At 47.6% G+C, this 27,542-nt stretch overlaps 3 protein-coding genes across 7 annotated transcripts; 2 read left to right on the top strand and 1 right to left on the bottom strand.

Moving 5' to 3' along the window:
• The first annotated feature begins 225 nt into the window (after nt 1–225).
• On the top strand, nt 226–7,418 carry PGAM1 (phosphoglycerate mutase 1). The gene is made up of 4 exons (XM_081240405.1): nt 226–488; nt 4,393–4,667; nt 5,361–5,541; nt 6,329–7,418. Exons 1-4 carry the CDS (start codon nt 350–352, stop codon nt 6,496–6,498), a joined length of 765 nt encoding a protein of 254 aa, XP_081096531.1. The 5' UTR covers nt 226–349; the 3' UTR covers nt 6,499–7,418.
• A 4,454-nt stretch (nt 7,419–11,872) lies between these two features.
• EXOSC1 (exosome component 1) lies at nt 11,873–18,103 on the bottom strand. 3 transcript variants are annotated; one of them, XM_081243043.1, is made up of 8 exons: nt 18,033–18,102; nt 17,811–17,926; nt 15,582–15,656; nt 14,027–14,115; nt 13,211–13,244; nt 12,661–12,711; nt 12,447–12,531; nt 11,873–12,111 (listed from the first exon to the last, which is right to left on the bottom strand). In XM_081243043.1, the coding sequence occupies exons 1-8, from the start codon at nt 18,061–18,063 to the stop codon at nt 12,005–12,007; spliced, it is 588 nt and encodes a 195-aa protein (XP_081099169.1). In that variant the 5' UTR covers nt 18,064–18,102; the 3' UTR covers nt 11,873–12,004. The 3 variants fall into 3 exon arrangements, with proteins under 3 accessions (XP_081099169.1, XP_081099170.1, XP_081099171.1); XM_081243044.1 differs by lacking the exon at nt 17,811–17,926 and having other exon boundaries at nt 18,033–18,103; XM_081243045.1 differs by lacking the exons at nt 17,811–17,926; nt 18,033–18,102 and having other exon boundaries at nt 13,204–13,244.
• A 186-nt stretch (nt 18,104–18,289) lies between these two features.
• On the top strand, nt 18,290–27,383 carry ZDHHC16 (zDHHC palmitoyltransferase 16). Of its 3 annotated transcripts, XM_081242985.1 has the most exons (12): nt 18,290–18,461; nt 19,582–19,695; nt 21,638–21,885; nt 22,066–22,260; nt 22,411–22,499; nt 22,902–22,930; nt 23,551–23,684; nt 23,833–23,880; nt 24,728–24,813; nt 25,690–25,813; nt 25,999–26,069; nt 26,802–27,383. In XM_081242985.1, the coding sequence occupies exons 3-12, from the start codon at nt 21,643–21,645 to the stop codon at nt 26,914–26,916; spliced, it is 1,134 nt and encodes a 377-aa protein (XP_081099111.1). In that variant the 5' UTR covers nt 18,290–18,461; nt 19,582–19,695; nt 21,638–21,642; the 3' UTR covers nt 26,917–27,383. The 3 variants fall into 3 exon arrangements, with proteins under 3 accessions (XP_081099111.1, XP_081099110.1, XP_081099112.1); XM_081242984.1 differs by lacking the exon at nt 19,582–19,695; XM_081242986.1 differs by lacking the exons at nt 19,582–19,695; nt 23,833–23,880.
• The last annotated feature ends 159 nt before the right edge of the window (nt 27,384–27,542 follow it).

The following is a 27,542-nucleotide window of genomic DNA, read 5'->3' as shown; positions in this document are numbered from 1 at the left end:
CCACACTCCGGCCTGCGAGCACACCCGGGAACAGCCCGAAGGTCCCACCTCCCTTCGGCGCTTACGTGCGCTCCGTGACTACCGCGGCGGACGCGGGGCCGGCGACGGAGGCCGCATGCGCCCTGGCGTCCTGGAGGGCGCCCCCTCCCCCTGGCGGCTGCAGCGCCCGCACGGGGCGCATGCGTACACCCGGCGGGCCGAGGGCGGCCCCGAGCCAGTGGAAAGATTTGGCCGAGCAAGTGAGCGGGAGCCGGCCGGTGGAGCGCGAGCGCGCAGGCGCGGCCGGGGTAGGGCCGCGACTCCGGAATCTCAGTGAGCCCCAGTCTGCGCCGCACTCCGAGCCGCAGCCATGGCCGCCTACAAACTGGTGCTGATCCGGCACGGCGAGAGCGCGTGGAACCTGGAGAATCGCTTCAGCGGCTGGTACGACGCCGACCTGAGCCCGGCCGGGCACGAGGAGGCGAAGCGCGGTGGGCAGGCGCTGCGAGGTGCGGAGCGGGCCGGGGCAGTGGGTGGGGGCTGCGAAGGCTCGGGCAGGCGCCGCTGGGTGAGGGCCGCTTGACCTCCCCCGCGACCCCCGGAGAGCGCCTTCTCTCCAACAGTTTATTTTGCAGTTGAAAAAATGGTCCCAGGTTGGGGGATCGACTTGCTCAAGGTCACCCAGAGGAGTGTGAGGGGCCGTGCCAGGAAGAGGACCCGGGCGGTAGCCCCGCAGCTTACTGCGCTCTCCACGACACCGCCTTGAGAAATTCCCCCTCTTCCTAGTCCGAGCACTTAGTAACTCGGGGACGGGTTGCTAAATGGGATGCCTGGTGCCTTCCGGCGGCTATAACCAAGCCTACTCAAGAGGATGCTGGGGATCCTGGTGAAGCGGCAGGCCACATGCTTCTCCCCGCTGCGGGGGAGTGACGCGGCACCCGGGGCCGGGGGGGGGCAGGGGGCGACCAGCAGGGTTCTAGGTACAAAGACATCCACGTGCTTATGTAGAATGCTGTTTACCAGCATTCCGCAAATCCTGTGTCCAAAATGCGTCCACAAATGTAATTGAGTGAATGAATGAATGAAGGAAGGAAGGATTTGAGTAGATCCTCTTCACAGCCCTATAAATTATACAGGTTTTATTCCCCTCCTTCCCATCCCTCCCTGGCCCTCTTTCCTAGTTGGGAAAGTGAGGATTGGAAAGATGACTTGTCCAAGGTCACATCTTATTCCTAGTCTGCCACCCTGGCCTCTGTTCTGGGGTTGAGTACCGGGTAGGTGCGAGGAACTGGTAGGCTGTTACGGGCAAAGGTGGAAGTGGCAGTGAGATAAGCTGGCTTACCCAGGCTTGCCCCCGCTGGCACACAGCTCTTTGTGATTTTGAAACGCTAATAAGGAAGCATTCCCTGCTGCCAGCAGTTCAAAGCGTCTCTGGACGGAGGAGGTGCTTCCACCGATCCTTCCCTGCTCCCTTTTAACCTCTGGACAAAGCAGCAGCCATTAAAAAGGGTCACTGTTGCCTGGCTGGTGTGAATCAGGTATTTGGCCCCAGTTTGCTCTCTCTAGCTTCTTGCCTTCACTGTAGATCCTTTAGAAATGAAGCTAAAGGTTCGGAAAGTCTGGGAAATGTAATCCTGCTGGGGATGTGTGTGAATACTTTGGGATGGCCTGGTGTGACCTCATACCGGTTAGGAGAGGCCAGGATAGGGAAAGTGCTGGTAAAGGAGGCCATTTTCTCTCCTGCTGTCTGGCAGGAAGAACTGTATGGGTCTGTGGTGGTTTGCTGATGACTAGCCTAGGACAAAGCAAATTGCAGCTGTCCTCTAAGACTGATCAAATGCCTTAACTTGTAATATCTTAAAATAACAGACCCTATTTCAGTTTTTAAGTAAATGTTAGTAGCATTAGTTTCAAAAGAAATCCCATTTAAAATTTTAATAACTGTTTAGGGGCATCACAGACGATTAAATAAAAAGTGAAAGACCAAAAGCAAAAACGGAATGATGAAGACCATATGAATGAATAATCTAATACTGTAGAAGACCTAAAATAACATTAAATTCACCAGGGCTTTAAGTATTATAGGGTTTATAAAATCTTGAATGATTTCAGGAGGAAGCTACCAAGAACTGAGTTTCCCCATCCGTCTTGCTCCTGGGGGCGAATGGAGTCCACACTGCACACCAGCTAACCCCATCCCTGGGAGTGTCCTAGACTATGCTTCTGTTTGATGGCCAAGTTGAAGGAAGAGACTTTAGAGTTCTCTGTTAAGAGTTGTAAGGGGAACTGCTCTTTTCCTCGGGGACTGACTTGTGTATCCAATGTGCAGCACTCCATTGCAAGTGGAAAATGCAGTGAAACAACCAATAGCTTTTCAGCATGGGAGCTGAGGCTTGCACTGTGGATAGTCACTTCCCAGTGACTCAGCCTTTCATTGGGGAGCCATTCCTCCCCATAAGATTAGGGAGGGGATGGTAAGTGCATCTACTCGGACTTGTCAGTGAGGCTCAGTGATGAAATCTGTGTCTTTTCCCTTGTGGGTTGTGGTGAGTTTCTTGGTGATTAATTCTCCCTTCCCCCATCAGCGTAGTTCTTCTTACTGGCCTTATTCTCAGTTGAACGGCTGGCAGGAAAATTCACTTCACGTTTCATTAATTACTGTTGGCAACCTCAACATGGGGCAATACGCAGGAAAGTTTGTGCTGAATTTCAGAGGGCCTTGTAGCCTCATGGAAGAAAATAGGAATGTTTTCCTGGCCCACTACGTAAGGAAAGGGCCATCTCCCCATTAAAGTGGGAGGGAGAATAATCGTTTGTGAAACATGAAGTAAGACAAATAGTTGTAACTTACTGGTTGGGCCAACATAACTTGATACCACCCCTCAGTAACTGCTGTGTATGGAGGAGAGGTTCCTTTACAAGTGCATCAGACAGCGCACAGCATTTGCTCTTTCTCCAATGAGTGGCTTCAACTTGGTTTAACAATTGACGTAGGTAGATTATATTCTCAGGGTAGTGAGGTAATTTGACGATAGCAGAAAAGGAACTGTGGATGAAGAGATTGTGATGTGATTTCCGTACTCTAGGGAAGGTATAATTTCATGCAACGAACTAGTTTTATCAGCATCCTCTAAGAGCTCTTGCTGTGTCCTGGTTGTTGAGAGTTCAAAATCCCATTTCTCCTAGACCAGAGGTTAGAGAGGACTGAAGTAGGTTAATAATTGTCAACAGAAGTGGCAGTTCTAACTAAAATACAAACATCAGGATCCTTAGAAATTAGCGAACTATGGAGATAGCTAGAGATGGCGGTTATGAGTTAGAGTTTGAAAAAATAAATTTATTGATGTATTTATTTTTGGCTGCGTTGAGTCTTGTTGCTGGGCTCGGGCTTTTATTTAGTTGCGGCGAGCGGGGGCTAACTCTTTGCTGCAGTGCACAGGCTTCTCTTGTTGCGGAGCACGGGCTCTAGGCGCACGGGCTTCAGTAGTTGCAGCACGTGGGCTTTGCAGTTGCGGCTCGCGGGCTTTAGAGCGCAGGCTTAGTAGTTGTAGCTCGCAGGCTTAGCTGCTCCGCTGCATGTGGGATGTTCCCAGACAGGGGCTCGAACCCGTTTACCCCTGCCTTGGCAGGCAGATTCTTAACCACTGCGCCACCAGGGAAGTCCGCTGTGAGTTAGATTTTAGAGTCATACAACCTGGGTTTTACTCTCTTTTGTGTAATAGCTGTGAGCTCGGATAATTTGCTTAACTCCTCTAGTTTCTGTTTTCACCTGGTAACATGGGTTGTAATGATGTAACCTTATAGGATTCTTCTGAAGACTAAATAAAGCACATACAAAGTACTCAGTCCAGTACCTGACAGATGGTAAGCTCTCTATAAGTATTAGCTATTATATTTATTAAAAGATTCCAAGTTTTTTGAATCCTTATCTTGAAAGAATTAAAGCAAATAAATTCTTAAAATGTGCTTAAGCACAGCACTCTGGGGATTAGGAAAAGTAGCCCAGATCTCAGGTTAGCTGGTTGACAGTACATTTGGGCCTTGGGTTAGATGAATTATTGGGGAACCACTGGGAAGTATATTGTCAACTGCAACATAAGTCAACAAATTTTATCTTCCCCGAAGGCAGAATATTGTTTTTCCTGCTAAGGTGTACAAAATAAAATATTTAGCCAAATAATTTTCATTTGGGTTGTCTGTACGTGATGAAATTTATATGTAAGAAAATTCTGGCTCTAGGGAATTCCCTGGTGGTCCACTGGTTACAACTCCCACTGCCGAGGGTCCGGGTTGAATCCCTGGTTGGGGAACTAAGATCCCACAAGCCACATGGTGTGGCCAAAAAGAAAGAAAGAAAATTCTTGCTCTAGAGTGGACCTGATTAGCTCATCACTTTGAACTTATAATTTCCAGATGCTGGCTATGAGTTTGACATCTGCTTCACCTCAGTGCAGAAGAGAGCAATTCGGACCCTCTGGACAGTGCTGGATGCCATTGACCAAATGTGGCTGCCAGTGGTGAGGACTTGGCGCCTTAATGAGCGACACTATGGGGGTCTGACTGGCCTCAATAAGGCAGAAACTGCTGCCAAGCACGGTGAGGCCCAGGTAAAGATCTGGAGGCGCTCCTATGATGTCCCACCACCTCCGATGGAGCCCGACCATCCCTTCTATAGCAACATCAGTAAGGTATGGACAAATGGAGGTTTGGCTTGCTCCACCCAGGACCAGGGTGTTAGGATCTGGGCTTCACTCTTTTAGCTTTTATTAGGGTCTGCCTAGATCCACTGAGTTTCTAATTTATGATAAAATAGTTACTTGGTTTTTTCTTTTCTTTTTTTTTTTTTTTGGCTGTGGGGTTTGTGGGATCTTAGTTCCCCAGCCAGGGATCAAACCTGGGCCCTCGGCAGTGAAAGCACAGAGTCCCAACCACTGGACCACCAGGGAATTCCCTAAAATAGTTAATTGTAATCCCCTTTCTCCAAGGAATGACCTCCACTTGTTAAAAGATTTAGTTAAGAGTTTATGTTGTTTATCTAAAAAGAATATATCTTTTTTACATCTACTGCCATGTTTTAAAAAAACCCATCCATAGCTGATAGGGCCTTCCTAAGCCAATTGCAAGATAAAGTGAATTGGTTAGAGCCTTGTAGCCTACCTTTTTTTTCTTCTTTCCTAAGTTATGTTTCTTTTGAACTGTCAGTCTTCCCTATAGAGGGTAATGGGGGAGGGAGGGGCAGGATAATAATTATCCCCTTTCCCAAGCTCTCAGTGCCCTGGTGAGAGACTTTCACCCATCACTTTGATCCCTTAGGGGATGAGAAATAGGCAGAACAGATGCAACTGGTAATAACTGAGAAGCTTGGATTTTTTGTTGTTTAGGATCGTAGGTATGCAGACCTCACTGAAGATCAGCTGCCCTCCTGTGAGAGTCTGAAGGACACTATTGCCAGAGCTCTGCCCTTCTGGAATGAAGAAATAGTTCCCCAGATCAAGGAGGGGAAACGAGTACTGATTGCAGCCCACGGCAACAGCCTTCGGGGCATTGTCAAGCATCTGGAGGGTATGTACGTTTTTCAGAGGGGCCCTCAAAGAGGGCTAAAGCAGAACTGTCGCTAATCTGGACTTATTTAGTACAAAGGAGACCTTCAGGAAAGGGCTGGACATGTTGATAGCCTTAGAGACAGTCCAGATTGTCTCCTAGTAGAAACACACTCTCTATCCTTGTTTCTCAAAGCATCCTCTGCAGAAGCAGAGGCGGCCAGACCCCACTGGGTGCTTGTTACATATGCAGAGCCTCAGGTCCCACTTCAGACCTGATTGAGAGGATGCATCTATCACCCAGGTAATTCAGATACACGTGGAAGTTTGAGATGCCCACCTCTAGACTAGGATTACCAGTCGCAACTGCTGATAAAAATCCTTCTTAATCACAACCTGGTACAACTCCACAGATGAATCTCAATTTGCATCTTAAATTGTTTCACCCAAGGGCCTAGAGGCCCAGATGTGCTGAGTTTTGGCAGCCTGGATGGACTACATAGGACATTTGAGATATGTATAGTCCTGCTTTACTGTGGGCTTCCAGATCTCACTTTGGGAGAGATCGCTTTCATCCTTTTTTCTTGCTTTTCAGTGACTGAGAAATAAGTTACAGGGGCATTCCTTGGGTGAGTGATCTACTATAACACAGATCATTACTGTTATGACAAATACCAGAAAGGGTGTCGTTTTAATTCCTACGAAAGTCTTTGGAGGACGTGTTTCCCCACCTGGAGAATGAGTAGCAACGCTGGAGAGGTCGTGGATTCATATCTTGCTTGACTGATCATAGGGGGGTGTATTTTCAGGTCTCTCCGAGGAGGCTATCATGGAGCTGAACCTGCCGACTGGCATTCCCATTGTCTATGAATTGGACAAGAACTTGAAGCCCATCAAGCCAATGCAGTTCCTGGGTGATGAAGAGACCGTGCGTAAAGCCATGGAGGCTGTGGCTGCCCAGGGCAAGGCCAAGAAGTGAGGTCGGGTAGCAGAGTACTTTCCCAAGGATTACCTTTCCTCCCAAGCCCATCCATTCCTCTGCACCTCTCCCCTGCACACGTCACACTGACGACATCTGTAGGCATCTTAGGCTGTAGCTGCGGATGGGGAGCAGCGGCTCCCGATTTCATTTTAGCCATTTTCTCTCTTGCACCCACTCCCTTCATACAGTCTAGTCAGAATGGCACCTCTGGGACATGGTCCTCAGTCCAAGCCAAGGGAAGACTTATCCAAGAGCGTTGAGAGGTAGTAACTGGGGCGGGGCGTTGCTAGTGGTTGGTTTATTACTAAGGACCTGCTTGAGTAGGGGATAGGGAGGAACCATGCCAAGGTGTGACCAATGAGGAGAAGCAAGAGAGCCTATTTGTGTTCCCAGAGGCTAGCTGGGCACTGTTCTGTTCAGGTGACTGGGGGCTCTAGTCATTCCAGTGGAAGATGAATGTAACCTGCATGGTGATTCAATCAAACACTTCCTCCCTGACTCCAAAAAATTGGGATCAATCCTGAATGTTTATGTGTTGCATTTACTTTTACAAAAGAAAAAATTTTATGTATATATAAATTAAAAAAAAACCCTTCTGGGGTTTCTAGTGGCGGTTGAAATATTCCCACATGTGGTCATCAGAAAATGAGCCATTCCTTACACCGTCATGGGATAAGCTTCTTGACTTCTAAGGTGTAGGAGTTCATCCTGCTGTGTGTTTTAGAATCCCTTCCCCGCCTTATTGTTTTATGGCAGCGGAATGCCTCTTGATCACATCCAAGTGTGTCTTTCACTGTGCCTGATTTCTGAATCATGTTCCCGTTGCTTGGCCCACCACTTAGGCCCAGTACTCATTTGAGCATAACTGTAGTAAATCTTTTTTCCAGGTCAGTATGATAAAGGAGTGATGTGCAATATTTTCTGTGTCATGTGTGGTATGTCTTATCTGAGGAAATCAACTCGAACATTCAACTTGAAATGTCTCTCATTACCCAAGTCCTTGTACGACAGATAAAGAGCTTTTAGGACAACCAGTCACAGCTTTACGTAGCCTAGTCCAAGTATCATGTATCTCACTGGGTTTTCAGTGTTGGAGAGCTGAACTCTGCATTCCTGTTGCCTCTCTACAGCTCTTGCTCAGTGGTGCTGGTTACTGAACACTGGAAAATCAAATTCTGAAACTCTATTATGCCCTCTTTAGAGTAAGGTAAATGCTTGTTTACTAGACTTAAAAAAGCCAATCTTTTTTTTTATTAGTAACTTTAAAACTTGATTCACACCTTCCTTTTTGGGCCCTATTTTTTTTTTTTTTTTTTTTTGGCGGTGCGCGGGCCTCTCACTGTTGTGGCCTCTCCCGCTGCGGAGCACAGGCTCCAGCCGCGCAGGCCCAGCCGCTCTGCGGCATGTGGGATCTTCCCAGACCGGGGCACGAACCCATGTCCCCTGCATCAGCAGGCGGGCTCTTAACCACTGCGCCACCAGGGAAGCCCGGCCCCTAAAATTTTAACCCTGTCAGTCAACTAATTAACATCCTCAAAAGTTACACATGCAGGAGAAAAGGGGTATACAGTCATCCCTTGGTATCTGCAGCGGGGGACTGGTTCCAGGATTCCTGTGAATACCAAAATTAACAGAAGCTAAAGTGCCTTATATAAAACTGAATAGTAGGGCTTCCCTGGTGGCGCAGTGGTTGAGAGTCCGCCTGCTGATGCAGGGGACGCGGGTTCGTGCCCCGGTCCGGGAGGATCCCACATGCCGCGGAGCGGCTGGGCCCGTAAGCCATGGCTGCTGAGCCTGTGCGTCCGGAGCCTGTGCTCCACAACGGGAGAGGCCACAACAGCGAGAGGCCCACGTACCGCAAAAACAAACAAACAAATCCTGGGTAGTACAGTTGGCCCTCCATATTCACAGGTTTCACATCCATGAATAGGGAGGGCCGACTAATTATATACGTAATAGGGAAGGGGTACCTTTTCTCTAAGGCCTTTTAAAAGATCACTGGAATGTGAGAAAGCCCATAATGCCTTTCTTCTAGTAGGAGCAAGCAACACCATCTATAAAGCTCTTATGAAGTACCTCTATGCTAGCCACTGGGTTACCTACATAATCTCCAATCTTGACAACCTCTGAAAGGGCTGGTATCCCCAGTTTACAGAAGAGGAAACATGCTGAAAACGGTAACAGAAACTTGCCAGAAGGTACACTGCTAAGTACTGGAACCCAGATGAATGTTACTGCAACTAAATCAAGATGCTTATTCTAAAATTTAAGTACTTTTAAGCATCTTGCTTTTCAAGTTTAGTTTTTTATTTGATCTACACATTAATCCTAGGAAGACCTTTAGTAACTTAAGTCTCCAGTAGCCTGGTGGGATGTGAGTTTACTTAGCTTGTACTGAATCTTAGACCAGAAGTTGGTGATTTTGCTTGATCAAGTGCTCTTCACCCAAATCAGGTTGGATCAGCTTTGATTACTACTACGCTATGTCCCGACATCACTTGAGTTTGCAGCAGTCTCCATTCCTTGCAACTTAGACTCCTGGCTAGAACTCCTGCCTCATGGGCAGGAAAATAACAGAAAGCCAGCCTCATTTACCATTATGGCTAGGAGGCCAACAACGACTATCCCTCCAAGACAGTGTTTCTTAGCCAGGGTAGCACATCAGAATCACCTGTGGAGCTGAACAAACCCTAAACACCCACAGGTTCAACCATGAGATTCGTGAGCAGAGCCAGGGCACCTGCAGTCTTTTTTTCCCCTGCACTCCCCCTGCTACCCCTTTACCACTTACAGGCAATTTTGAAGTTCACCTAACCCAGGCTGAGAACCACTTTTCCAAGGCACAGAAAGTATATTCTCCCTGTCTCTAGATTAGCAAATATCACCATTACTACATATCAATCACTGTTTGGGCATAGCTATTCAGTCAGCTATGAGTACACTCAAAACATTTTTATTCAGCATTTGCTACGTGTTAATCACAGTACCAGGTACTGGAGATTCGAAGATAGATAGCATGCTGCCCTAAAAGCTAAGGTAAGTAGGGGAGACAGGCACACAACTAACATGTAATACAATATTGCATGGTTAAGGGTGAGAAAATCTAACCTGGTTCGCAGCAAATCAGAAGGCCATTACCCAGTTGTTTCAAATGTTCTTCTTTATGACACTTTTTAAAATTACTGTTTGAAATTATAACATTTCCGTATTTGTTTACTTTCATTTGTCTCCCCTCCCACCAATGGTCCCCCCGACTAGAATGTAAGCTCCACAAGGAAAGAATTCTATCACGTTCACTGCTTTACTCCCTAGTTCCTGGAGCAGTGGTGGGCAGAGGAGTTGCTCAAATATATTTATATAATGAATGAATGATGTCCAACAAGCACTTATAACTAATTAACCAATGTCAGTTTGGAGAGCCTCTAATTGCATGCCTGAGGTTTCTGTTCAATACTTGGAAAAATGAGGCACCATGGTATAGAAGGAAGGGTCCAGGCTTTACAGTAAAACAGATCTGAGTTTGAACACTGTTCTGCCTCTTGATGTCTGTGAGATTTATTAATTTTTCTGAGCCTTAGTTTACTTATCTGTAACATGTGGAAATAATGGCTACTTTTCCGGGTCACTGTGAAGTTCAGAGATAACTGAATGGCTAACACTGTTGAGAAAATCAATTGGTAGCACCTTTCTGCAAAGCAGTAAGGGAAAATCTAACCAAAATTTAAATGTGCATATTCTTTTACTCAGCATTACACTGCTAGGAATCTGTTTTGCAAAAGAATCATAGGCATGCACAAAGATATATGGTATAGGGATTTTCTCTGCAGCATTGTCTGTAAAAGAAAGAAAGTTTAAAAATATCTATCAATAGGAGATTGATTATATCAGTACAAACTACACTGAAGTATCTAGCATTAAGTCCTGGCATTTAGTAGATACCTGATAGAAGGCAATCAGTTATATAATAACAACAATACATAACAGTAATATTGGCTTGTACTAACCAGTTTTATACATTTCCTTATAATAATCCTGTGAGGTCATACTATTCCAGATGAGGAAACAGACTTAAAGAAATACAAATAATTTGCTCAAGTATCAGTTCAACATCCTGATTGTTATAGTACAGCATATTATTTTGCAAAATGTCACCACTGGCGGAAACTGGGAAAAGTGCATAAGGGATCTCTGTACTATTTCTTAAAACTGCAATTACTTACAATTATGTCAATAAAAATTTCAATTAAAAAAAAAACAGGGCTTCCCTGGTGGCACAGTGGTTGAGAGTCTGCCTGCCAATGCAGGGGACACGGGTTCGTGCCCCGGTCCGGGAAGATCCCACATGCCGTGGAGCGGCTGGGCCCGTGAGCCATGGCCGCTGAGCCTGCGCGTCCGGAGCCTGTGCTCCGCAACGGGAGAGGCCACAACGGTGAGAGGCCCGCGTATCGCAAAAAAAAAAAAAAGCAACATATAACCTGGCTTAAGGCAACGAGAGGACACAAACCCAAGTGGGATGACTCCAAAGCTTACCCCAACCATTCTCACTTCACAGAGAAGACATGGGCTCCCTAATAACATCTCAAGAAGTGACATAATTCATCTCTCCTTTCATTCTCTCTGCAACCTCCCCATGCTTAACCCTCATCCTTTGCTTGTCCTCAAGCTTGTGTGTACATTCCTGATTCTGCACTTTGCTTGGGCTTCTCTCTCTGCTCTGAATATCTTCACCTCACTTATCTTAGTTCTTTAATTCCTCTCACTTCATGTTACAAATCCTTTCCTGTGGCCACTTCACAGGATAGTGTTCTGCACCTCTTTTCAATTCGGATTTAACATTTCCTGGAGTATCTACTGTATCAGTAATACTTTGTTTCCCAAATTACTTTCAGAATTACTCACATGCTACCTGAATCACCACATGTGCCCCATAATTTTCACTAAACCATAATCTCTCTAAATGAGGGAATGCATATAAAGTACTTAACCTAGCGCCTGACACATAGCAAGTACTCAATAAGCAAAAGTATGTACAACAGAATATACAAAGAAGATTGGCAGTTAGGCGTCGTCTAGAGCAAGAATGCACATAACACATGTCTGTTAATCGGTGCCACCAGGAAAGACCCTGCTCTAAATGTCATGACACTGTTTAGATTCTTTTCCCTACTCAATATAACAGAAACCATAAAATTCTTTTCGTAAAAATGTTTTCTTTGTCACAGCAAAAAATACATATTTATAAGACTGTCAGAAAGAGCAGGCTATTTCCACCATCATACATTGGTTTGCTGGTGCCTCCATAAGAGAAATTTATCACTCAAGAGAATGAAATCCACTGAATGATTCACAGGAAAAATGTTCTGCCTACAGAGTAAGATTTTTCTAGAGGTGGCTGCTGGCCAGCCCCAGGTGCCTGAATGAAGACAACGGCATCCTGATGTCACTTTCACACATGTACCCTTGGAAAGAGCTTACTCCCATGCATGGGGTAAAGTGTGGCTTCTTAGGTCTGTAAGAATTCAGGCTGTACTCGGGCCACTTTCCGGAATTCTTTAGTGTGGGTCTTAGGGCACTGCATCTCACACCAGCTGATGGGAACCATCTGGACACCTGGAAGGGAAAAGGTGGAGTTGGAGATGGGACCCCAAATATTTGCTTGAGACCCTTCTCTTTTCAGCTGGGTATGAACTGAAGTGTCACCAAGCTGCCTAGTGAACCTCACCTCATACAGAAAAAAACCTTGTTTATCCCACTGATGTATGGAGTGAGTGCCTCTTTTCCTTAGATTATATAAGGAGAATCATTCTAATCTCAGTAGTAAGTATCTACACTAGCATTGCTTTTTAGATAATTAAAAAACACGGGAAATGACGGAAAACAATGGACTAATCCCAAACCCTAGCTCCCAGGTAAAGGTAAGCATGTGGAAGCATGGACAAACTCACCCGATTCACTGTGGGCCACCACCACTCCCAGCTCATTTTCGGCAGTGGTTAGGAGGTAGTTGGACTGCGCGTCACCTAGGGAGATCTAGTCACATCACATTGGTAAAGGAAAACAGAGCTATAAGCCATCCCTCCCATAGCCACTTGAATGGTTTCTCCACTTCCATTTCTTCTTTTGACAAAGGACCACAAGTCTGAGGGGAATAAAGGATACCACTTTGGCCAAGACAATGTCCCCTGGGCGGAAACTCTTATAAATTTCAACCTGTAAAGAAAGAACAGGAGTGTTAAGTGAAAGCTCCGAATCAGGTCTACAGGACACTATTAACACCCCTGGCAGAACCAGTCTACTTCTAATCTCAGAGGGTAGAAGTCATCACTACTCAAGTCAATCAACTTTTATTGTTTCTGTGGCATCATCACATAAATGAAAGATTTTGAACTCAGTAACCTAATCAGGAATCTGACTTGGACAAAAGTACTATAGTTGCTCTGAAAGGCTCCAGAGTAAGTCTGAGGAAACAGCAATGAATAAATACGTGGCTTCCAAGGCAAAGGGTAAACTAGCCCCTCTCTGGTCAACAAAGTGAACAAAAATGATATGAAGAGGAAAGGTACAGTGAAGTGAATTCCACACCTTCCAGAAGGGAACACCTCAAAATTCCTTGGACTCCACATTTCCACAGACCTTTCAAATTCACTGGAATAATTTAAAAGGATTGAGATTCCTAAAGCCATGAAAAAAAAAAGAACCAACCAACAACCTTGTCTTTTTCAGTAGCTCGGACGTCTTCCTTGCTATAAAGAAAAAAGAATTAACAGAAAGGTTAATTATCTGTGAGAAAGAATTATCCTGCAGACTCCTGGCAGACAAAGAGCTACAACAGCAGAGAGAACAAGTCCTAACGGGGACCCAGCTGCCACCCAGAGGAGCAGGGTGAAGATGTATCCCTAGTCCTCTCCTGGAGGAGAAAACCACATTTCCCATTCTTGGATCACACAGAGCAGCAGTATCAATACCTCCCACTAGAGAAAAGTGGATCAGATTTAGCAGGGAAGGATAAGGAACTTCACTGCCTTAGGAGAGCTTGAACAGAAGCACCACAGAACACAGAATCCTGAGGGTGGAAAGAGCCTCAGACGTTAAATTATCTAGCTCACGAGAATTGTTTGTCCCTTCTCAAGAACCCATAGGAAAAAAATTTACCATTTCACCCACTACCCTTTTTATTGTTTTACAGTCCTTGGGTTTAACTGATATTAACTTCAAGAAAGAAAGGTACTTCCTAAAATGCTTTCTATTTTGTTTGATATGAATCATCCCTACAATGCTAATCTCCAGCTTAGCTCAACTCTTTTTGTTTTATTTAAAGCCCTATCTCATTAATATTTTCCTTTTGTCCTAACTCACATGTTTTAACGTTTTCTTTGGCTACTACCTGGGGAGAATCAAAGCACAAAAGAAGAGAGAAATGGGCAGGAATAGAGAATGTAATTGTTCCTAAAAAATCCAGGCTCCCATTCTATCCTAATCTCATTCCAGGTGCTGAGGCAAATATGAAGACAAAAATACTTCTTACCGGATAGTTCCTCGAAAAGAGTTCTTAAGTGGCGTGGACCCCACATATAGGATGTGTACTTTGGCAAAGCGTGAATTGATGCTAGAGACCTGTGCAATAGAGAAAAGAGCAGCATTAGAGTGAGTGTTAGTCGTTGGCAGCTGAAGGAGGCAGGAATAAACTAGGATTTTGGTCCAAGCAACCCTACTAAGTATAGAATTTAAGACAAGTTAACTCCTACTTATCCCTGTATAAGTCATACTCGTAAAGTGGAATAAGAGCCACTCTGGCCACTTAATAGTTACTGTGGAAATCAAATAATATGGAATAGATTTTGAAAAATGTACAAGTCTAACATAAACACTCAAGGGTATTTATAGTGTACAGCAAATCTAGCTAGACCTTTAACAGATCTTACTATGAGCCCTGTAGTGTGAAGAGAATTTAAGTCTCCATTTCAGCTGCTGCATAATATTTAGATCACTGCCTCTCCAGTTATTTTCAAAATAACACATACATTCTCTCTCCCTTTCTGTTTTTTTTTAAATTTGGCCACGCTTCGCAGCTTGCGGGATCTTAGCTACCTGACCAGGGATTGAACCCACGCCCTCAGCAGTGAAAGCTCAGAGTCTGAACCACTGGATCGCCAGGGAATCCCCACATAGATTTTCTGCTGGAGAAATTTATAGAGAAAAACTAAGAGCTGCAAGTTAATTTAACTGGCAGAGAGTGGGGATGGGCAGGGAGTACTGATATATTATACTTACTGACCAGTACTGCATTAATCTGTACTTCCCCTCAAAGACTTTATCAAATCTTCTGTTTCTCTGCAGCAAGAGTTTTGCTTCAGATGTTCAAAAATGGGCCTTCTGGGACTTCCCTGGTGGTGCAGTGGTTGAGACTCTGTGCTCCCAGTGCAGGAGGCCCGCATTCAATCCCTGGTTGGGGAACTAGATCCCACATGCATGCCGCAACTAAGAGTTTGCATGCCACAACTAAGAAGCCCGCATGCTGCAACTAAAGAGCCCGCCTGCCACAACTAAGGAGTTGGTGAGCCACAACTAAAGGAGTCCTCGAGCTGCAACTAAGGAGTCCACATGCTGCAACTAAGGAGCCCACCTACTGCAACTAAGACCCGGTACAACCAAATAAATAAATATTAAAAAAAAAAAAAAGGGCTTCCTTATCACCCTGTGGTGCCCCGTCTCTCAGACAAAAGTAAAAAATTACAAACTCAGGGAATCAGCTCTGTGAAAGAACTATGCAAGCGTGAACTTGACCTCATTGATCATTATCCTAGAAATCTCTAGACCAGCATAGTCCAGTAAAACTGTGATGATAGAAATATTCTGTGTTGACCAATATGGCAGCCACCAACCACCTGTGGCTATTGAGCACTTGAAATGTACCTAGTGGAACTGAGAAAATAAATTTTAAATTTTGTTTAATTTTAATTTATTTCAATTTAAATGGCCATATGTGGCTACTGGTTACCATATTGAACAGTGCAGCTCTACAATGATCATTATTTCAGCATTGGACAGTATCCTAAGCAGGGAGGTTAGGACCAACTTACCTTACAGGTTACAATAGCTCCCACATCTGGCAGTAATTGGGACTCTGTTTCTCTCATCACAGATATGACAGGAAGCTACAAAGAGAATAAAACATGAATATCCTCACTAAGTCTTGGGTAAAAGTGTCTGTGGCTTGACAATAATATAGGAATGCCTTGGGCCACAGTTGAGGTCACAAGGGCAGGTGGACCACAGCTTCATTTGCAGCCCAGAGCAGAAAGCCTTAGAAATTTTAGGCTATAGGATGGCTAAGGGTCCACAGGAAGAAAGCTGCTAGAAGACATAATCTAACCATTTCAGATGAGTTCTAAGCTTTCTGGTGATTTTCTTAGAGTTTTCTGGCATACAACTATATTGCCTGTAATCATGGATAATGTGACTCTTTCCTCCAAAGTTATACCTTTCTTTCTGTTTGTCATTTTATTGGACAGGCTAGAATTTCCAAATCAATGTTATATAATAGTGGCCATACTTGTTTACTTCTATTTTAAGGGAATACTTAACAGAGTTTCCTCTTGAGCATGGTACTGGCTATTGAAGTAGGCAAGATATTTTTGAGCCTCATTTTTATTAATCTCTCCCTTGTTCACTATGCCTCAGCTTTCCTGGCCTTTTTTCAGTTTCATGAATTCACTAAATTTCTTCCCATCTCAGGATCTCTATTCAACCTGTTCTTTATGCTCACCCACTCAACTCTTAGTTTTCCTTTATTCAGGATAAATATAAATATTCAGGATAAAGATTCAGGTTAAATGTCACTTCTGACTAGGGTGGGTTTGCCTATTACATGTTCTCATGGTACCCCGTAATATTCTTTCAGAGCAGGAATCACATTTGTAAGCATACATTCATTTGAGCATATATTTGCTTACAGTTTGTGTTTGTGCCCCCTGAGAAGGGACCATGTGTATTTGGCTCATTACGACATCCCTAGAGGTCAGCACTGTGCCTGGCACATGAAAATGCTCCATAGCTAGCTATATGTATAGCTATGAAATGAACAAACTTTCAAATCCTAAGGAAATTCCCAAATTTATCAAATAAAAAGTCTCTCATTTTATAGATGAGGAAGAACCTAAAACCAGAGGGTTTAAGTTTCTTATCTAAAGCAGAATCAAGGTTTAGTCAATACTGAAGTGTTCTAACTCTGAATCCTCTTTCTACTACGCTCCCTGTCTTTAAGCTGCTCCTTCAAAAACTGCTTATCTGGGCTTCCCTGGTGGCGCAGTGCTTGGGAGTCCGCCTGCCGATGAAGGGGACACGGGTTCGTGCTCTGGTCCGGGAAGATCCCACATGCCGCGGAGTGGCTGGGCCCGTGAGCCATGGCCGCTGAGCCTGCGCGTCCGGAGCCTGTGCTCCGCGACGGGAGAGGCCACAACAGTGAGAGGCCCGCGTACCGCAAAACAAAACAAAACAAAACAAAACAAAACAAAAAACAAACTGCTTATCGGATCCTGAGCTAATCGTGGATCAGCCTCTGGAACCAGGGAGAATAATATTACTCATGCATTCAACAAACATCTACTGAGCATTTATCTTGTGCTAGGCTCGGAGGTTATGGGAGTGAGGCCTGCTTTCATGGAGTCTACGGGAGAAGGGTCTAATGGGGAACTTATTGATATAACTGAGTGTTTAATTACATGCTGAGCTAAGTGCTTAGAAAGGGAAGAATACAGCTCTTTGTGAGTGTTCAACAAAACAAACAAAGCTTTTTTCGACTAGTGGTGTCTAGGACAGCCTCTCTGAGAAAGTGATACTAGTGAGGCTATCTGAAGGGTAGGTAGGAATTGAATAGGCTAAGGAAGAGAGGAGCGTGTTCCAGTCGGCGTGTGTCCAAAGGCTCTGTGGCGCACTGGCGACACTGAAAGAAGCCAGCAGTACTAGACAGCAGAGAGTGAGGCTCGGGTAGCGGAGCGAGATAAAGCCGGAGAGGTAGGCGACGTTCGGACAGGATTCAGCTCACTGCAGGGCTAAGCTCGCCTCCACTCTTCCCCCACTTGCTTCCCCGAGTGTCAGCAACACAACCAAGCCGGACCAACAAAACTGTTCTGTTATGGCGAAGTGCCCGGCAGCGGGGACCAGAGCTGTTAAAACTTAAAGAGACCAACTTCTTCTACTGAACGAGGCACTGAAGACGCGCCCGCAAGTCCCCTGCCTAAGAACTTCGAAATCAAAGGCAGCCTAAGAGAAAGGTAGAGACGGAGAAGAGGGGAAGCCGCCCCCTTTACCGCGCCGTTCTCGCTGCTCTTTATCAGGCAGCCAGCAAGCGACGAAAAGATGTAGCCATGCCGGGTGTAGGTGCCGCTGCCCGGGCTGCCCTCTTCCAAGTTACACAGACGTTCGCCTGCAGAAAAAACGTTGCATCAGCCACCGGTCCGCTGAAGCTTTGGTCGTCGGGCCTTCCTGCCTCCGTCCCTGCCCAGGATTCGCTCTGGGCACCGCTGACTTACCGGGGATGCAGTACCTCACGGGTGGCGCCATGACTGCCCCTGTCCTAAGTCCGGAGGAAAATGAAGCCGATCTCTCATTGGCCAACATCCAGGTGCAGTTCCGCAGTAAGAAACGTGCCAATTGGTGAGCTTTATCACGTGATCACAGGGAGCACCTCCTTGAGATGTAAACTCCATTTCCCAGGTTACCCCGGGACGAGCCCGGGGGCGGAGCTCCGGCCCGCATGCGCTTGCGCTTGCGCTTGCGCTTGCGGATAAGGATGGGCGGGCGGCGGGTCAGGGTCTGGAGGCTGAAGCAGTGGGCCGTGGGCCATGGTTGGTTGGATTGAGCCAGGTCGGGCCGGGGCGCCGAGCTGGAGGGGGTGGCAGTGATCGGCGGCGGAGGCTGCAGGGTTCGATTTGGCTGACTGGGGAGTCGGCCGGTGGCAGGTAAGAGCGAAGCCGCGGCCTTTGCTGCCCGGTCCTTTCCCTTTTTCTAGGGTTGGGCCCTGTTCTGGGGCCTTGTGAGTTCCCGCTCTGCACGGCCTTGCCCTAGAACCGGGCGGAGTGCACCCTCCGGGCAGCCTTAAGGCGCGGAACTGGAAGGTCAGCCCACCCAGCTCGCCCATTTCACAGATTTGGAAACTCAGCCCCAGAGATAGGATTTGACTTGTACAGTGTCTCCAGAGACCAAACCGGTACCCAAGTTATTTTACTTCCTGCCCATCATACTTTGGCCACGCCAGCCTTTTTGAGAAATAAAACCTTTCCCCGGTTTCTGTAACTGCAGCTTTCTGATCTTGCTGTCGGATCCTGTCAAGCGGAGCATGTTAGTCTGGAAGGGAAGTCTGCACATGAATAAAATGCTGCTCTTACTGATGATTGACATCTGCTGCTTGAGGCTGTAAACATCCTGAGAACAGCCTTTGTCCAAATGAGATTTGTCGACCTTCTTCTCAGTTTCCCCTGCCTTCTGGTGGCTTTGGAATCTGTGTGTGTACTCCCACCCCCACCCCTATGTCCCTCATATACAGTTTTCCCTTGGGAAAGAGATGGTGACTTAGACCCTTGGGAAGAGGGGGGTGCTGTGGCCTGCAGTCCCCTCTGATCTGGTGGCAGATGTCACTAAGTGGCTACCACCGAGGGATCAGAGTGCTCAGAGCTTGTGCTGGGGGTGATGGCGAAACTGTGCGTGCTCTATTTCCTGCCCTGTTCACTTCCATCACCACCCCTCGCCCTACCACACACAATTTTCTGAGCTCTGCTTTACCTCAATTTCCTGAGATGAAATGTTCAGTTGTGGCCCCATGGACTACATGTCTCTTCCGTGGCATTCCCATACCCCCCAAACCCCACTAGCTAAGATAAGGGGTGTGGCGGGCTTGGCTTCAGGTTTCTTTTACACAAATCTGATCGTTAGCTCTGCACCTACAAGCTTTTGGCTTACATGTTTGGGTTGATTTCTGGTTGGACTAGTTTTTAAAAATGACTTCTAGCTCTTAAGTGCTATGATTCTAACGATGGTTTTCATTTCTCAGCGGACACTTACTTAGTGTTATCATGTTGGCAGGAGTGTCCTTGCTGTTATTTGTAGGACAGATAGACATCTGACCAGCCTTTCCACTTCAGCATCCCTCCAGTTCATTCATTCAACAAGTATTTATTGAGCACTTCCATGATCCAGGTATTGCGCTAAGCACTTTATAAACATTTCGTTTAAACATCTTACCAAGTGTATATATAGAATCATAAAGGGGGAGAGCAGGAAGGGACCTTAGTATATTTAATCCTACCCTCTCACTGAATGGGAACCCAAGAAAATTGAGTCCCAACAGGGTTTGGTGATTTGCCCAAGGTCACAGAGCTGCTTAAGGGCAGAATTGAACCCTAAGTAGTCGAGTTATGGGGCAGATGAGAGTTGGTAAGTCTAGTCCTTGAGGCAGGCATTTCCTGTAGAGCTCAGTAATTCTGGAAGTGGTTGAGAACAAGCTGAAAAGTGGAGAATCAGAGAAGGAAGATTTTTTTTTGTAGACAGGAGAGATGGCATATAATTCATGTTTATTACGGATGAAGAATGCATCTCATTTGCAAGCTATTGTTATAAAAAGTATTTTAGTAAATAGGAAACTCTCCATTAGCCATAGAAAGGGAATGAACAATGTGCGGATGACCTAAATTACCTGGATTTGCTATGGGGTAAAATGTTTTGTCCCACTCTTACGTTAGATTTTAGCTGTATACTATTCAAAAATTCATGCTTCAAGCCAAATCATGATTCCACACAATAGGAGTCCAACTCAAAGGAGGTAGGAAGAAGTTTGAGCTTTTCCTTTTTCTTTTTTCTACACTGCCCCTTAATACTCTTAGACCCTCGGAGGTGATGGGAATGGCCACTTACTTTATCCTGGTACAGAGAGTAGGTCCCTACTGAATTGTCTGTCTTCTCTTTGCTGGCCTTGTCTGCTGGATTTCTTTTTGCCTTAGGTCTTAGAGGGCTTGTGGAAGGAGGTAATTAAGTCTTCTTTGAAAGGCCTCTTGTGGGGATGAGCCAGGGTGCAAGGAGAGTACCTTGCTCCAGTTACTGAAATGAAACCACCCCTACAGCGGAGCAGCCTCCTCCAGTTTCTGCTGGGTTTTGAGCTGCCTGTTAAATAAGTCAGTGGAGTTGCTGAGGGCAAAGTAGCCATAGGAGAAAATCAGATAATTTCCTTTCTGGTAAAGCCTTTCATCTGCAGAATTGATGAGACTGTCATAGAAGGAATCTGTGTCTTCTGTTCTGGGCATTGCCTGGGCAGCTGACCTCCTGTGGCTATTAGATGAGGTAAAAACCACATGGGGGAGGTGAAGGCACTTGCAGAGGAGCCATGCACAGGGCTAAAGAGCTGGGAAGGTTGGTTGGGAAGCTTGGGGCCAATGGCAGCAGCCGCAGAGAAAGCTCTTGAGTGTCTAACTAGAACAGGGCAGGGGAGACTCACCACTCAGAGGGCAGGCCCTGTGGTCTTCAGGAGCCACCAGCCCTCCTCCCACTGCCCGTGTCTCCTGGCCTGTGGTGGTGTTCTGCTCTGAACACCAGAAATTGTCTTGGCTTCAGTAAGCTTGGGGTGGGGCTGGGACTAGAATTGGAGACAAAGCATCTTATGTCACGCAAGGGGTAGCTGAGCTGTCCTGACAGGAGACAGGGACTCTCATGCCACCAGGTCTGTAACGTCAGCAGGAAGGATGAGTATCTTTTGCCAAGACTCAGGTAGCACCAGGGAAGATCTAGGTGCAGGATCCACATGCTGTGAACTCATTCCCCCACTGGCTGTTCCTGGTGAAGACAATTGTTAGGAGGTAGGCCAATGGGCCAGGGCAGGCAGGAGACACTGGGACACCTCTGCTACGGTGGCCAGGCCCTCAGAGGCACATGGATGGCTTTGTGCACGTTGGTCGGGCTCCACCCAGTGGTCTGTCTACACAGACAACTCCAGAGACCTTGCTTTGGCTTCGAGTCACCTCCCTACTTCCCACACCTACTGACTGGCCCAGCGGGCCTCGGTCTTAGGTCTTTGCCTCCAAGCTCCCCACTGGTGGGGCAGGGAGGGACAGGACCCAGGCTGGCCCCTCACAGTTGTGTGCTCTCCTAGGAACCATGCGGGGCCAGCGGAGCCTGCTGCTGGGCCCTGCCCGCCTCTGCCTGCGCCTGCTTCTGCTCCTGGGCTACAGGCGCCGCTGCCCACCTCTGCTCCGCGGCCTGGTTCAGCGCTGGCGCTACGGCAAGGTCTGCCTGCGCTCCCTGCTCTACAACTCCTTTGCGGGCAGTGACACCGCTGTGGATGCTGCCTTTGAGCCTATCTACTGGCTGGTGGACAACGTGATCCGCTGGTGTGGGGTGGTGAGTGATGCCTGGGGACAGGAAAAGGGATGTTTGGGGGTAGCAGAGGGACATGTGTCTGATGGACCTACACTGGGTTTGGACCCACACTGGCCTCCTACCCTGGGGAAACTCCCGAGTGTACCCTGGGTGTTGGCGAGCTCTCTCACTGCGTCTTCTTGACCCCCTTGGTGTCGGCAGGTGTTCGTGGTCCTGGTGATCGTGCTGACCAGCTCCATTGTGGCCATCGCCTACCTGTGTGTCCTGCCCCTCATCCTTCAGACCTACTCAGTGCCACGACTCTGCTGGCATTTCTTCTATAGTCACTGGAATCTGATCCTCATCGTCTTCCATTACTACCAGGCTATCACCACTCCACCTGGATACCCACCCCCGGTGGGTCCCCCCTCAGGGGCATGGGGGAGGGAGAGAACTGCAGGCTATTGGAGCCAGTCCCAGGAGTGTGGAGGGAGAGTGCCTTGGTATTTTGGAGGTCTGAAACCGGTGCTGCCACAGTTGTCATGGTGCTTTTCTCCCTCTGCACAGGGCAGGAATGATATCACAACGGTCTCCATCTGTAAGAAGTGCATTAACCCCAAGCCAGCCCGAACACACCACTGCAGCATCTGCAATAGGTGGGTCTCTGGGAACCCCAGCTGTGGCCCTTTTGCTGTAGCTCTAGGGCAGAACCTAGACCTGGAATTTGACAGGACATTTATGAGGCACCCGTCATGTGCCAGGGAGTGTGCCCTCTATATCGGGACACCTGGTCCTCAGGATGGTCCTGCCAAGTTCCGCATTTTCACCACTTGTGGAAAGTGAGATTCAGAGAGATGGGCCAGGGTAGGCAAGAGATCCCGAGTTAGCTTGTCCAGTGTCATGTAGCCAGTGAAGCAGGGTTTGAAGCAAGGCCTGGCTTTCCTCAAAGTCTGTGCCCTTTCCACCTCAGCAGGATGCTGGTCCTTATAGGAAAGGATTGGCACTGACATCTCAAGATCCTTGGCCACCGTAACAGAGCCTGTGTCCCTCCCTCACAGGTGTGTGCTGAAGATGGATCATCACTGCCGTATCCTTTTATTATCTCTTCTGCCTGAGGCCTCCTTCTTTAGCTCCAGAGCACTGCGGAGGTTTAAGGGCCACAGACCCAAGGCTTCTAGCATCACCCTGCAGAGAACACTGGGCTCATGAGAAGTTTGTAGAAGAGCAGTTTTCGGGGCTGACATCTCCTGGGAAAAGCGGGAGGCTTACATGCTCTCTGGGATGGATCTTCTTGGAGCAAGGCTCCCATCCCTAACAGCTCTTTCTTTTGTAGACTGTCGTGCTAACATGTATTGGATGGAAAGAGATGTTTGGTTCAGTGGGTTGTCCAGTAGGTGTCCAGATAGAACCACTGGTCCCTTGCTGCTGTCCCGCACAGATGTCTGGTTAACCCGTTAGGTTGAAGTCTTGGCAGACTCATTTTACTGAAGGATTTCAGTTTTCATGATCTCCTGATGGGACTTGTGAGGGCTTTGAAAAGCTTTAACACTTTCAGCTCAACTTCAAGGAAGTCCCATATTTTCCTGCCTTTGGTGACAGGAAGCCTTGGGCTTGGATGATGTTGTCAGGAACCAGGATGAACCAGAGAAACCTGGACACCCCCTCAAGTTGTGTGTTTGGTCTTGTCCTTAATCCTTCCTCCATCAGCCTGGCTAAACAACTGTGTAGGCCACTATAACCATCGGTACTTCTTCTCTTTCTGCTTTTTCATGACTCTGGGCTGTGTCTACTGCAGCTACGGAAGTTGGGACCTTTTCCGGGAGGCTTATGCTGCCATCGAGGTGAGCCTGTAGTTAGGAGCAGGGCAGCTCAATAGAGAGCGCTTTGGGGTGTGGAATCCATCCCTAAGGAGAGGGGCTGGTAGCACCCCCCCCCCCCCCCGTCCTAGAGGCCTGGGAGTATAACCAGCACTGTTTTCCATCCCCTTAGAAAATGAAACAGCTCGACAAGAACAAACTGCAGGCGGTTGCCAACCAGGTGGGCTGTCCCCACCCCACTGCCTCCTGCTGCTCAGGCCAGGGGTATAGAGTTGCTGAGGCAACTGGGGCCCACCTGTTTAGTCGAGTTGTAGAGGCTGGGGTAAGGGGCCAGTCGAGACTGGATCGGGGTGTTTCTGGGCACTGTCGGCCGTGGGCAGACTAAGTGGCCTAGGGGCAAGCTGGGGGGTCCCTGGTACGTGACAGTTTTTGGCTATTCCATTATCACCTTCTTTGGGCTGAGCAAGGGCTCTGCCTTGGTGATGGCCTGAGCAGCAAGGAGTCTATGTTAGTCTGTGTAATGGGGTTCCAGGGGACAGAGGTCGGGCTGGGCCAGTCTGACCAGCCTTTGTTCCTGGTCTGTCTGCGTCCGCAGCAGGATCGTCCCTTCTCCCCTGGCCTTTTAGGACTCCTTATTCTGAGCAGATCTTGGGCTTGTGATCGTGTCTCTGCTGCCCTTTCGGCCCTTAGTGGGGCTCACAGTTCTCCCCCTCCAGTTAGTCCATTCTGGGTATGGGTCTCGCCCCCTCTTGGGGATTACAGCCACACAGTTCTAGCTGGGGAGTGGAGTGGCTTCCCCTGGAGCCCCATTTGTGTTGTCAGAGCTCAAGGCCCAGGGTTGGTCCCTCCTGTGCTTCACCATCCTGTCCAGACCTGCTCTGCCCCGTGTTTGTCCACGATGATGCCGCCAGCTTGGTCCACCCATCTGGCTGCTGCCCTGACTCCTCTGTGGCTTAACCCCCTATTTTCTCATCATGGGCTTGGATCACTTCCCTGCCTGCAGGTGTTGGGCTCTGGTGGAGACCAGTGGAGCAAATGATCCAGACTTCGCTGTTTTCTTTTTCTAGACTTATCACCAGACCCCACCACCCACCTTCTCCTTCCGACAAAGAGTGACTCACAAGAGTCTTGTCTACCTCTGGTTCCTGTGCAGGTATCTTAACTCTCATTTTTTTTTTTTTTTTTTTTGCGGTATGCGGGCCTCTCACTGCTGTGGCCTCTCCCGTTGCGGAGCACAGGCTCCGGATGCGCAGGCTCAGCGGCCATGGCTCACGGGCCCAGCCGCTCCGCGGCATATGGGATCCTCCCAGACCGGGGCACGAACCCGTATCCCCTGCATCGGCAGGCGGACTCTCAACCACTGCGCCACCAGGGAGGCCCTTAACTCTCATTTTTGACAGTTTGAGGGGCAGCTTCAGAAAAACCTTTTTCGGTGCCCACACCCAGGCAGGAACCCACCCCTGTGTAAACTGCTGCTGTTCTTATTCTCACTTAGGTTGGCAAAGAGTAGGGCTTAATTTTCTTCAGCATTTGGGGGCAGGGAACATTAAAGATTTGGCATTGAGTATTTGGTATGTGCCAAGGGAAGTTAAACTCCTACTTAAAGGGTAGGTGCATTTCATAGATGAGGAAAATTGCAGATCTGAGGGGTGAGGTGATTTGTTCCATGATACACAGCTAGGAATGGTAGAGCTGGAATCTGAATGTTGTGCCATTTTATTCTAATCGTTAGTGCTTTTACTACCTCTGCTGTCTGCCAAGCATGGGTATTTTAGGAAATATATAACATTTTCATTAGTAATAGACTTATTTCCCCATCTTGCTTTCCACATCATTTATTCTTAGCCCACATTGGTGCTTTTTCATGGATGCAGTGAAGTAAAAGTTCGTCTAGGACACGTACGCTGGGAGTTAAGGCAGACTTAGACCTAAGTCCCTAGGCAGTCGCTGTTGCTCAGCTCAATTTCAGACCTACGCTTGGCCTCTCACTCCCTCCACACTACCCCACAATCTTTGCCCCTTTCCTCAGTTCCGTGGCACTCGCCCTGGGTGCCCTAACTGTCTGGCACGCTGTTCTCATCAGTCGAGGTGAGACTAGTATCGAACGGCACATCAACAAGAAGGAGCGACGTCGGCTGCAGGCCAAGGGCAGAGTGAGTGGGGCTGGGACTGGGGCGGGGGGATGGGTAGGTAACTGAACCTGCCTTCCTATAAACAGAGGCCATGGTCAGGGCCAACTAAGGCAGGCATCATGAAAGCCAGAACTTGCCTGGCCAGTTTAGGCTCAAAATTGGTTTAAGGAAAAGGGTTCGTAGAAACACGTTTTTCTTTGCTCTAGGTTTTTAGGAATCATTACAACTATGGCTGCTTGGACAACTGGAAGGTATTCCTGGGTGTGGACACAGGAAGGTAAAGTAAAATATTTAGACCAGCACCGTTCATTGAACTTCCTGTGATGAGAAAAATATTCTATACCTCTGCTGTCTAGCCATTAGTCACATACGGCTTTTGAGCGCTTGAAATGTGGCTAATGTACCAGTGAATTGAATTTTAAATTTAATTTCATCTTCACCAATTTAAATAGGCATGTGTGGCTAGTGGCCCCATATTGGTACGGTAGCAGGTGACTACGACAGAATCCTTAGAAAGCTGTTCTCGAGAAGGGACCTCTAGTTAGGGTATGCTGGCCACCAGTCACCTTTCATTTGTATGGCAGTGTCTGGATTTCAAGCACATAATTTGTGGGATTGAAGTCATCTATTTGTGACAGAGGTCCCTAAGACAAGAAATGAAGCTAGCTCCCTCAGCCCAAGAGACAAAGGTGAATCATTCTTCAAGTTGCAACTACTGAGGCAGTAATAAGTAGGTGACTGTAAGCACCTGCCCTCTTCCTTTTCCCATCCTATTATTCCTGCCTGTCACTGTGCTTACAGTGGCCCCTTAGAAGTAGTTCAAAACCTCTAAAGGCCTTCAAGATGCCAGAGGGCACATTTATTGGACAAAATTGGAACTTTTATTGCTTTTGTGATGAATGCCAGGGTAGCTTCAGACTTCCTTGATATATCTTTGCTGAGGAATGAGGCTCAGGAAGGTAGACTAGGAAATCTTAGATCTCACAAGTATTTCTGTCTTCTCTTATAGGCACTGGCTGACTCGGGTGTTGCTACCTTCCAGTCACCTGCCCCATGGGAACGGAATGAGCTGGGATCCCCCGCCCTGGGTGACTGCTCACTCAGCCTCTGTGATGGCAGTGTGAGCTGGAGTGTGTCAGCCACAACTTGAGCACCACCCTGCTTCCTCCATTGCCTCAAGGGCCTCCAACGACAGCTTCTTGGAATCCTTGAGCAAAAAGAGCCAGTGGGCCTGCCTTACGGTACCATGCAGGGACAGCTCAAGGACCAGTCTCCCGGCCATGGCAGAAGCAAGGCATGATGTGGAAAAATCCTAGGACTGATGTCCCTTTACTCAGGCAAACAGAAGTTCCAGCCCCAGACTGGAGATCAGGCAGCTAGCAACCTTACCGGGTACTGACCCCGACCTCCTCCAGCTTACAGCACTGGGGTTGGCTACCACCTCTTCCACTTGCCGTCTGAGAAAACACCTGAATGGTAGAGCTGAGATCCTGGCTTCTCAACAGGGCAAAGATACCAGGCCTACTGCTGAGGTCACTGCCACTTCTCATGTGCTGAAGGGAGCAAAAATAAAGGTATTTGATTTTTTAAAGATATGTAGTTTTTCACTCTTTGCCTTTCTTGTGGGGCGGGGAAGGGGAAAGTCAGGGTCAAGGCCTAGTGAGTGGGTGTTATGGTCCTGCCACCTCTGCCCCACTTGGAGGGGGTTGGATGTCCTGAAGAATTCCTGGCCAATTCCTATCACTGCTGT

Source organism: Mesoplodon bidens (genome assembly GCF_964165515.1).
Source record: "Mesoplodon bidens genome assembly, chromosome: 1".
NCBI lineage: Eukaryota > Metazoa > Chordata > Mammalia > Artiodactyla > Ziphiidae > Mesoplodon > Mesoplodon bidens.
Note: the sequence above shows the minus strand (reverse complement) of the source record. Positions and strands in the feature narration are given on the sequence as shown.